At 42.4% G+C, this 11,349-nt stretch overlaps 1 protein-coding gene across 1 annotated transcript; it reads left to right on the top strand.

The window, feature by feature from the left end:
• Positions 1 to 3,051: 3,051 nt before the first annotated feature.
• On the top strand, positions 3,052 to 11,143 carry LOC306917717 (uncharacterized protein). Its single transcript, XM_079530619.1, has 5 exons — positions 3,052 to 3,262; positions 5,282 to 5,426; positions 6,974 to 7,072; positions 7,708 to 8,049; positions 9,530 to 11,143. The coding sequence occupies exons 2-5, from the start codon at positions 5,318 to 5,320 to the stop codon at positions 10,939 to 10,941; spliced, it is 1,962 nt and encodes a 653-aa protein (XP_079386745.1). The 5' UTR covers positions 3,052 to 3,262; positions 5,282 to 5,317; the 3' UTR covers positions 10,942 to 11,143.
• Positions 11,144 to 11,349: the final 206 nt, after the last annotated feature.

An 11,349-nucleotide genomic window follows, 5' to 3' on the forward strand; every position in this document is an offset into this window, starting at 1 on the left:
CGTGTCGTCCAGGGCAGGGTGGTTGAAGTCCCTTACATGAGACAGAGTATGGAACTAGGGATGTCCAGATCACCAGATCTTTTCTTTGCTCCCAGTCCGATCATTTGAAAATGACGTGATCGGCGCAATTTCTGATCACGTAATCTGATCAACCCTATATCGAACTCATAACTGCACATGATGTTCACAAACCAGGGCAGGCACCTCGAGCAGAAAACGAACCTCAAAACCATTGTTGAATCTTTGTTATGAAGATTTGTTTCTCAGTCAGTAGGATGTAGATTATTTTGCTTCTGAGAGAGGCTGCCTGATAAGTGTGGTTACTGCAGGATCCATGTTGTATTTCTAATGACCGTGTTAGTTTGATTACTTTTTTTTAATATATTTTTGGAGGGGAAATGAGAAGAACAAGGATCCATAAACAATTAAAAAATAATTATTAAAAATAAATGAAAAAGGTAATCGAAAAAACAGACACCTCACGTATTTGAAGGACAATATCAGTCATTGAAATTTCCCTTAACAAATACATCATATATTTTTGGATTGCTCATTAATTGATCATCCCATTACACGAACACACAATAACAGAATGTTGAATTATATGACTAAGAAATAAAACAGGCACTAGAATTAAAAGGCCACTTCACCCCTGACACCACCTGATCTTATTTGAATGATGTTTAGGACACTAGAAACACTTTTCCTGGGTTCTTTTGTGTGTAATCTCTGTTTTCAGATATCCTGGACAGGAATTCATGTGAAAGTGAAATTCAATCAAGTTTGTACCTTATTAGTGATATTAGTATAATATTTATTTAATTTGTTTCAGCATAGTGGTGGACGCCATCTTTAAATGGTCCATTTTGAACGCGTGAATCTCGTTTGCGTCCAAGGCATGGTAACGCCCCGCCTGCCTCTGATTGGCCTACCGACACTGCCCGTCTTGACCACTGTCCTCCGAGGTGGATATAGCTATTAGGAGTAGGGATTCAGCAGACTAGCTGAAGACAATGTCGCGTACATTTTGAAGGCTTTCATTGACCAACAATAATAATAATAAGGGAAACATGATGAGAAATGACTAATGAGCAAAGTAAAAGAATATGGAAATGTAATTTATAATGAATATTATTATATATGAATATTACAACCCCTATCACACAGGAAAGTGTATTTATGAAACTAATAATACAACAATCAGCTTAAATACCAAAATAGACGTGATAGACATGTATAAATAGGCCAAGCATGTAGGTAGGCACTGACTGTGAATAAGGACAGTTTTTATAAAGTGATGCAAAGTGTCATGAATGGCGGATTCATCTTCAAAGTGCTGTCCCATTTCTTTCACAACAATTTGGAGGCGCCCTTGCAACCTCTCACCCTCAAGCACTTACAGCTGACGTCACTAAAGTCAATGAGGGTTCAGGGCTCAGGGCTTGAGGGAGGCAATTGGGATTGGGCCCTATATACACGCTACCGGCAGTGTTGTGAGGCCCCACAGCTTTCGGACCTGCTACCTGCCTGCTCAGAAGGCTTTAAATACCCCTGTCACTTAATCTCTGCCTCCCTCTAGGGGTTACATAAAGATGGTGCTGGAAGCAGCAAAGATATTTTTGAATGTGGAAGACATAAGTGCTGAAGAACTGGACAACACATTGAGAGAGGGGTGTACCCTGACTCAGCCAAATGCGGCTGAAAAATAGAACCGAACTAGAAAAAGTGCCCTTCTGGGCACAGGTCTCCACCAGGAGGATAGGATTGTGTGTGATGTTTGGCAAAATGTTTAGGAGTAATATAATATATGTTTATTTGTGTGTGTGTGTGTGTGTGTGTGTGTGTGTGTGTGTGTGTGTGTGTGTGTGTGTGTGTGTGTGTGTGTGTGTGCGTGTGTGTGATGCGACTTGGCCTGTTGTAGCGCCACCATGAGGCTGATTTGAAAACTGTCAAGTGGCATTTCTTCCTCAGCCTAGTAGTGGGAATAGGCATGCACAGTTTCACCGCAATCGGACGCTGCGTTGAGGAGTTGTGGCGATTTGTATAAAACGGGTACAAAACAGGCTACTCCTGAAAACTTTAGAAGCCAATCGTAGCCAATCAGGATGGATAATTATGAGAAATCAAACAAATCACATGATCACATGACTATGGAGGGAGAGCATGTGTACCGATTTGCGTGAAATTTGGATAAAATCTGAAGGAGTAATATTAGAAAATGTGTTTTACATATGTCGGCCTCCTGGTGGCGCTATAAAGAGCAGATGTGAAAAATTCCAGGCAAAGGTTTTTCCTTGGCCTCTAGGGAGTGTGCATACATGGTTTTACACAGATCGGTGCAGTTATAGGTAAAACACAAATTGGCCAGTTATAGCGCCACCATGAGGCTGAGTTGAAAATATTCAAGTGGCATTTCTTCCTCGACCTAGTGGAAATGTGCGTGCAAAATTCCACGGAAATCACACCATGTGTTCATGATTTGCAGCATTTTGTTTGAAACGGAGCACTCCTGCGAACTTTGGAAGCCAATCTTAGCCAATCAGGATGGAGTCTGAAAAATCTGAAAGACCCGTTTCGTTGAATGGCTGTAGAGAGACTGTGTACCAATTTGCGTAATGTTTGGACAAAATCTGTAGGTGTACTGTCAAAACATTTGTTTTGCACAAAGCGGCCTCCTGGTGGCGCTATAACAGGCCAATGTGAAAACTTTGGGGCAGAGGTTCAGCTCTGGCTTTCAGGGAGTGTGTGTGCAGAGTATGGCTGCGATCAAGCCAACGGTGCCAGAGATTAGCTGTTCACAGACGGACGGACGGACACACGGACGGACACACGGACGGACGGACGGAGTGCAAAACATACTCTCTCCCCATGCCTTCGGCCTGGTGGAGACAAATATCAGTAAGGGGAAAGTTCGGGTGGGCACTGTAATGATTCACTGAGGATGCCAAAGGAGACATTATATTCCCAACCTGTAGAGAGCAGTAATACCTTTGTAATACGCCTCGCGGCGTCCACACAGCCGGAAATCCAAAAAAAGAAGAAGAAGAACACCGTTACCCACAATGCAGTTGTGAAAACAACATGGCGGTGTGTTGACTGCGCGGTGGCATTTTGATGCACACTTTTACATTTCGGGAAGTGGGGGACCTGCTGTTGACACTTTAACAAACAAAGAAAAGTAAAAACGTGTCGTTTCAAAACAGTGTGGTCGTTAAGCAGCAGGAGGACGTTTGTTAGCAGCTCAACCACTGAAACACAGCAGGTAAACTATTCACGTTGTGCTTCATTCGCTTGTCTTTGTTTGACTTCCTAAGATGGAATATCAATCGTATTTCTCTGCTTGCTTGTAAATGTGATCATAAACAACCAGTAGTTACCCCAGTAAAAACAGGTATTCTTTTCTCCTTTCTCCCCACCGCCCACCCCTTTTTTTCCCTCACTGTATATGTTTCTTTTCCCTTTTTACCTCCTTTATGATGAATTCCTGTTCTGTCCTTTGTCTATATAGAAGTGTCTATTTGTACGTCTCTAAATGTTTTTGATGATTTGAACATGGTGGACCCTATTGGAAACAAGTGTAATGCTTAATTGGGTCGTCCACTCACAGTTAACAGCCTTTGTATTGAGTTTGTGCTTGAAATGTACTGTAAATGATGGATGCTTACTAGATTTAAGGTCACATGGCAACACAGTCTAGTCTAGTTTTCTAGATAAAGGGGGTGGTTCAATTTACCCGCTGGCTGGCGTTACTTAATTATATTATTATATATTGGCGATTATTATTCAGACCTTCAGTTAAATCTCTCTCAAACGCTAGGAGACACAGACTATTTAGGCGAGATGTTGTCATTGTAGTTTTTGTGCACTTTTTACTCTTTGTACACTAGAAAACAGACGTTCAACAGTACATGCGGTGTAATTAGTGCCCTTAAGAGGTAATGTAGTGGCGAAACGGCTGAGCACGCATCAAATTAAATACCTTCACCAGTCACCTTCTCCCACTGAACCCCACCCCCTGGCTCTCCTTGAACACAAAGGCGTTGCATTTGCATGTCTATGGGAGGGTCGCGCCACGTAATGGACATGCCTGTGAATGGCACGTCAACATGGCTTTGCATATTTGCTATAAAGCAACGAGGTTCAAAGTGCAAACAGTGGTGTGCTGTTGATTTTAGACAGCTATCTGGGTCCCTGGGTCTGTCCCTGGCTGGCTGTGTCCGAGCACAAAAATAGCTTTTGGTTGGTTTTCACAACCAAGTGTCACTGTTGCGCAGCCGCACTCCGGTGCGGTATTTCTGAACGCTCCCAACGTTAAACAGAGGCGTGTTTGTCAACCCATATATTTCATGGTGCTACTGTATCGATACAGCAGTCTTTCTAGAGAAAGGCCAAGAAATGGCCAAGACGTTTTGGCCATTATCTCTGGAACGGGAGGTCCAATTTGCTCAGTTTAAAGTGTGTTGGATACGTGACAATCAGGACATTAAGCACATTGGATTGGTGGGCCAGTCAAAATTGCGCCGCGGGCCGGAAGTGGCCCGCGGGCCAGAGTTTGAGTATCACTCGGCTACAGTAAGTTCCTGGGGGTCTGGATGTTCCGGGGACCCCCCAGGGACCCCTTACATGGTAACTGTCATTTCTCGACCGTTTTGGATGCGGGGCGGCTCGCCGGAACCAGGCCGGCACCCTGGCCGCGTTCCTGGGGGCTAGGAACTTCCGGGGACCCCCACACAGAGTTGCACCACTCACTTAACAACGGGTGTGCAGAGTTGCTATGTTTTAACGACATCACGTGCACGCGCAGATGCAGCTTAGAGGCTGATCAATTGGTTATTTTATTTAATGAAACATGTGTACGTATTGAATGAAAAATATGAATTATGAACCTACAGTGACTAGTCCAGTGTGGTGCCGTGACACAAGTCCAGTGGTGCTGCAGAATACTTTAATATTTGGAATGTATCAATGTCACTTCAGTTTAACCACTAAACCCTTTATACTTGGACCACCAAACCTAATATATGGACTCCCAAACCTAAAATAGCCGATCTACAAGCTCACAACACGTCACAACTTGACCCGAGCTTGTAGATTTGCTATTTTTGGTCAATGTTTTCACTTTCGGTCCAGTGGGCACGTTCTTTAAAATATCATATTGTCCCTAAGCAGCCATTTTAATTGAGGCAGAAGCGAGCCTTTAGTTTGCCGAATGAATGTGTGGCCTTATTTATTTACCATTGTCTTGAACTAAAACATTATTTTCTGTTGGTGATTTCCACAGAGCACCACAGGAGGAGATCTCACGCCATCAGGAGAGATGGCCTCCAAAATATATTCAGCACGGTCAGAGGAACAGCGGGAGATGGACCAGCGACATGGACTGTTTGATGCAAAGCTGCAACCCGTAGTAAAGTTGTATAGGATGGGTATGTACCGTTTTATTTACAGCTAGTTAAACATGTGAGCCATGAGCTATTGCACATTTAATCGCTTCCATAGCGACAATCTGCCGAAATCTCTCACGGCCCACGTCTATTTTACATTTGGGTGGCTGCTGCACAAACATTGACTGCCAACAACGGATATTTTTATTTATGCGGAACTGCCAAAGACTGTGCTTTACATTCAATGTTCTTTTCAGTGGTTTACCATAGATGGCGCTCTTCGCCAACGTATCAATGGCTTTAGGTTGCTAAGCGACAGATACAACTGGAAATGCAGCAGCGTAACTAGACATCAGTAGGCCCCCACGCACGCTGGTCAGCACCAGACATAGGGCTGACCTTCGATCACGCTTTTGAAGATCAACGCTTCGAAACAAAAGGCAAGCAGTGACGCACAATGAATTAGGCTTAAAATAAATAAAACAACGATCGGATGTTTATAGGTCAGATCAATTAGCAGAGCGGAGCAGCTTCTCACTGACCAGCTCTTAAAGTTTACTTACTTTAATAATATGACATAGTGTTGGATCTCCATTCTCCAGACAAACAAACCTTGGATTATAATTATTGGATTAGGCCTATAATTCTTCTTTCTTCAAACCAGCACGAGCCACGAGGTAAGAAACGATATAATTATTCACTGTTCGCACAGCACCCAGGCATATTATAGTTAGTTACCGTACTTATATTAGTGCAGAAAAGAGACAATAAATCCCACTTTGGAGAAGATGCCCCCCGAAGGGGTTGTATAGTGGCAGGGAATCGGGGATGGATAGAATCCTCTTCGCTATATAGGTGCCAACTTTGCATAACGTGGCACATTATTTTTCCACCACAGTGGTCGTGGTGGCAATGACTGTAGCTGCAATTGTTGACTTCCTTGTTAATTAACACGTGAGGACGGAGGAGGCTATTCGATTTTTTATTTCAAGATCGACTCCCGTGCGTATCGATCGAATGTTGATTAATCGATTTTTTGGGGTCAGCCCTAACCAGACACCACCCTCCCTTGCGCAGTCTGCGTTTTGGTTTATAAACAGCGGGGCACTGTACAGTAGTTTGGATTTGTGAACAGAGCAGCAGCATCCAGTCTGGACTCGGGAGAGCCCACTGCACACTCGCCACTTCTGACTTCATGTTATTCTCCACCAGAGCTGTTGTAATTGGGAGGCGAGGCACGTGTGTGCCTATGGTGTGTGGCTGTGTGCTAGCAGCAGCCACCATCAGGCTCCGCCAAACGTTGGTCAACTCAACTGTTATTGCATCTCTGTATGTATTTATAATTGTATTTTACCGACAGCACGGTTGGGCGGCCGTGTGTCGCCCCCCTTGCTACTGAGCCCCAACGCAGTTGCTTTGTCTGCGTCACGCTAGTTACGCCCCTGCGGAAATTAACCGGATCAGATTTATAAATATACATTACGTACATCCACAACAAAAATAAATTATGTTATTATTATTAAGCTCAGAGCAGTTTCTGGTTTTAGTTAATCCTAAACTCCTCTGGGATTTCAATGGTTTCTTTCCAGACTCAGAGAAGTCCAGACAGCAGGCTCAGATGAATTCTCCAGACCCAGCCAGACCTGTTTCAGTGAAACAGGAGGAACCTGAAGAGCAGCCAGACCTCAGTAAGTCTCTCTCTTTTCCAGCTTCAAGGTGTTCATTGTCACATAACAACAGCTGTTGCTGCAACCGAAACGGCTTGTAAATCCACCCATCAGTTCAATAGTTAAAGTCCATTGAAAATTGAATGGTGGTCTCGGGTGAAGTGGAACGATACAGGAAGGGGGTGTTCCAATATGAGTGTTCTAGAAATTTCTCTAACATGGGAGTGGATGGCAGGCCAGTTTTATTCTCACTGGAGACCTAGCCTGTGCACCATTTCATTTAGGGTATATGATCCTGTCGGGGGCGGATTATATTGTTACGCCATGTTGTAGTATTCTTTTGTAGTCGACAACGACAACTTCCTTTTCCCTCAAACCGATTTTTTTATTGTTATTCTTCCGGTTTGAGGAAAAAGGAAGTTCCGTTTGATTGTTCCTGACTTTACATGATGTAACAATATCATCCGCTCCCGACCGGATCATACTGATTTTTGAAACGGAGACCAGGCTTTCCTCCGAGGTGGTGGAAAGCCTGGTGAGGCGAGGTTACTGGAGACCTAGTGGAGAATACTAATAACAATAATATTATTATTGTTATTAGTATTCTCCACTAGGTCTCCGGTTATTAAATTCCTTATTCACTTGCTGCATTTCAGACCAGTGTGTGGAGTCCAGACTGCAGGTGAAGATGAACTCTCCAGACTCAGCCACGGACGGTTCTATTAAACAGGAACCTGAAGACGTTTCTATTAAACAGGAACCTGAAGACATTTCTATTAAACAGGAACCTGAAGACATTTCTATTAAACAGGAACCTGAAGACATTTCTATTAAACAGGAACCTGAAGACATTTCTATTAAACAGGAACCTGAAGACATTTCTATTAAACAGGAACCTGAAGACATTTCTATTAAACAGGAACCTGAAGACATTTCTATTAAACAGGAACCTGAAGACATTTCTATTAAACAGGAACCTGAAGACCACCAACACCTCAGTAAGTTTCATGTGCTCTTCCTTTTTCTCCTCCTATTTTCTGTTCTGTCGGGCTGCCACAATGTCTTATTTAAAGTTAAGTTATTTTCACTACAATAACAATGGCAAAACATATCAGGACACTGATAATATGCCAATATGAAAATCCATCATTGGAATATCTCTCAAATTTCATTTAGAAAGATTATTTTCTTATTACCATAAACAAAAGCAACATCATATTTTGCACAAATGCAATGAGAACGTAAACTTGACAATATAAGTTCACCATGTGATTTTCTTTACAGTAAGTAGGTCTCAAACAGATTTTCATGGTGTGTCTCTGTAGAAGACGAGGTGTCTAGAAATGGCTCTGTGAGTCTGAACTGTGTAAGATGACAGATCTCTGACTGGCTTTTAATCAGCTTCTTCATTTGAGGTTTAACCATTTGAACCCTAGTATACCTACAGTATATTGTGGGGGGAACAGTTGCCTGAAATAGTCAATCCACAAGCTCACAACACATTGCAATTAGCTGCAATGTAGGAATTGCTGTTATGTTCTGTCCGTTAATTTGACATGGACATCACAATCACATTGGACGAACCAGATGCATTGCTTAAAGTGTATATTGCACGAGTGCTATTTTTCAGCACTTATCAACAGGAGGCTTTTCTAATTGCACTATAGTCGAAACACAATCAAGTACAAAAAATATAATATATAAATATATACAGTGAGTTGCTGCGTTTAGCTGTAGCCTATAGCAGGCTATATGGTTCAATTTTGTGAATAGTTAATAGTGAATGTACTTCCAACTTCCCTGCGTTGGCTGATCTGAGCACGCAGGAGAGTTTGTAGGGTCCGATAACAAGAACGCAAGAATACAAGAACGCAAGCCCCTAAAAAACATGCTCACCCCGGGTGTAGTAGGCTACTTAAAGGAACGCAATCAGGTGTGAATTAATGAGTCATAATTTGCAAGCAGTGTTTGTGGAAACATCCAAGTCATGCAAGGTAACACGCCTCACAAAACCCCAGCCGCCAGACCACAAACATGTCAATAACACAAAGGCTATACTAGTGCAGCGCCATATCAACATCATTCAAAATGAGGCATTTAAGTGTAAATGACAAATATGCTACAATCGATAATATGGCGTCTCGTTCTTACACCTTTTGTTGCCTTACCTCATCATGACGGTACTGAAGAAGTTCTGACGACAGTGTCACTCTGCCGAAAGATAAAGTCCACAGCGTGTCTCATCACAATGCACTGTGAGCTTGCTTGTAGGTCAGATACTTTCAGCGAGCAACGCTGCCATAAGACAAAATAAGCCTGAAGTGTAAAGCCAAATATATCCTTTGTCATATCACGGGGTCCCACACCGAAAATAGCCACTCTACAAGCTAATCTGGTTGTCCTTCTTTTTGAATATTTTGCTGGGCCTTTGCTCCTAGACCATAAGGGTCATAACACATTGTATTTGTTTTTTTGTAGACTTTCTGCACGTTCCTGTGTGTAAAGAGGAGGTTCCACATGAAGAGGAGAGGAGCTCCTGTCTGGTCCAGGAGGAACCACAAGCTCCAGAGATGAAAGAGGAACAAGAGGACTTACTTCAAAGACCAGAAGAGGCTGGTGGAGCAGTGTTGATATTACTAGCAGTGAAAAGTGCAGAAGATGATGAAAACAGAGAGACAGAGCCTGTAGCCGGCACCTCAACTGTACACATGAAAACACAAGCTGATGTAGAGGACTGTGGAACATCACAATCAACCATTGACAACCAGCTCCTCTCTTCACACTGTTCTGAATGTGACACTGAAGACAGTGATGAGTGGGAGGAGACTAGGGGAGATCACTCGGCTTTAAACACACTGCAATCACAAAACACACAAAATGTGGGAGGACAGCGCAAACTGTCCCAGGACCTGAAATCATCGAAACAAACTGACTCCATGAGGAGTCACACAGGGAAGAAAAGTTTTAATTGTACAGAATGTGGAAAAATGTTTAATCTAAAGTGGACTTTAAAAACACACATGAGGATTCATACAGGCGAAAAGCCATTCTCTTGTACAGTTTGTGGTACAGGCTTTACTCAGGCGGGTAGTCTAAAAAAACACATGAGGATTCATACAGGTGAAAGGCGTGAAAGGCCATTCTCTTGTACAGTATGTGGTAAAGGCTGTGTTGACACACATAATCTAAAAACACACATGAGGATTCATACAGGTGAAAAGCCATTCTCTTGTACAGTATGTGGTAAAGGCTGTGTTAACACAAGTCAGCTAAAAACACACATGATGATTCATACAGGTGAAAAGCCATTCTCTTGTACAGAATGTGGTACAGGCTTTACTCGGGTGGGTCATCTAAAAACACACATGATGACTCATACAGGTGAAAAGCCATTTTCTTGTACAGTATGTGGTAAAGGCTGTGTTGACACAAGTGATCTAAAAATACACATGAGGATTCATACAGGCGAAAGGCCATTCTCTTGTACAGAATGTGGTACATGCTTTACTCAGGCGGGTAATCTAAAAACACACATGATGATTCATACAGGTGAAAAGCCATTCTCTTGTACAGTATGTGGTAAAGGCTGTGTTAACACAAGTCAGCTAAAAACACACATGATGATTCATACAGGTGAAAAGCCATTCTCTTGTACAGAATGTGGTACAGGCTTTACTCGGGTGGGTCATCTAAAAACACACATGATGACTCATACAGGTGAAAAGCCATTTTCTTGTACAGTATGTGGTAAAGGCTGTGTTGACACAAGTGATCTAAAAATACACATGAGGATTCATACAGGCGAAAGGCCATTCTCTTGTACAGAATGTGGTACATGCTTTACTCAGGCGGGTAATCTAAAAACACACATGAAGACTCATACAGGCTAAAAGCCTTTAGTTTAAGACATAATGATCAGTCAGTCTAATCCAGGATGATTTATGCAAAAGCAGAGGAATTACATGTGTATTCTGACAATAACAACATGACAGAATAAAATACCCATTAATAGTTTCTTGTGATGGAGTTTAATTTCTATCTTGTGTATCATGGATGTTATTTTCTATTCAACATGATGGAATTTCATTTTTATTTTATCTTGCATTATTCCCTCCAGCTCATAGGTTACTGGTAGTACAATATGAGCATCAGTGTGTGTCCACATTTGTCAGTATTTAACAAGTCATATGCATTAACATTCATGCAATAATTATGTTCATTGATATGCAGTAAATGATGGTGCAGTAAAGTGCTCACAAGCTGCTGGGTTTGTGTAGATCAGGGGTGTCCGCTACATC

Source organism: Electrona antarctica, assembly GCF_951216825.1.
Source record: "Electrona antarctica genome assembly, contig: SUPER_24_unloc_2, whole genome shotgun sequence".
NCBI lineage: Eukaryota > Metazoa > Chordata > Actinopteri > Myctophiformes > Myctophidae > Electrona > Electrona antarctica.

Coding starts and splice junctions, on each gene's coding strand:
- LOC306917717 (XM_079530619.1), top strand. CDS start 5,318: ATGGCCTCCAAAATATATTCAGCACGGTCAGAGGAACAGCGGGAGATG. Junction 7,073..7,707: donor TGAAGAGCAGCCAGACCTCA/GTAAGTCTCTCT, acceptor GCTGCATTTCAG/ACCAGTGTGTGGAGTCCAGA. Junction 8,050..9,529: donor TGAAGACCACCAACACCTCA/GTAAGTTTCATG, acceptor GTTTTTTTGTAG/ACTTTCTGCACGTTCCTGTG.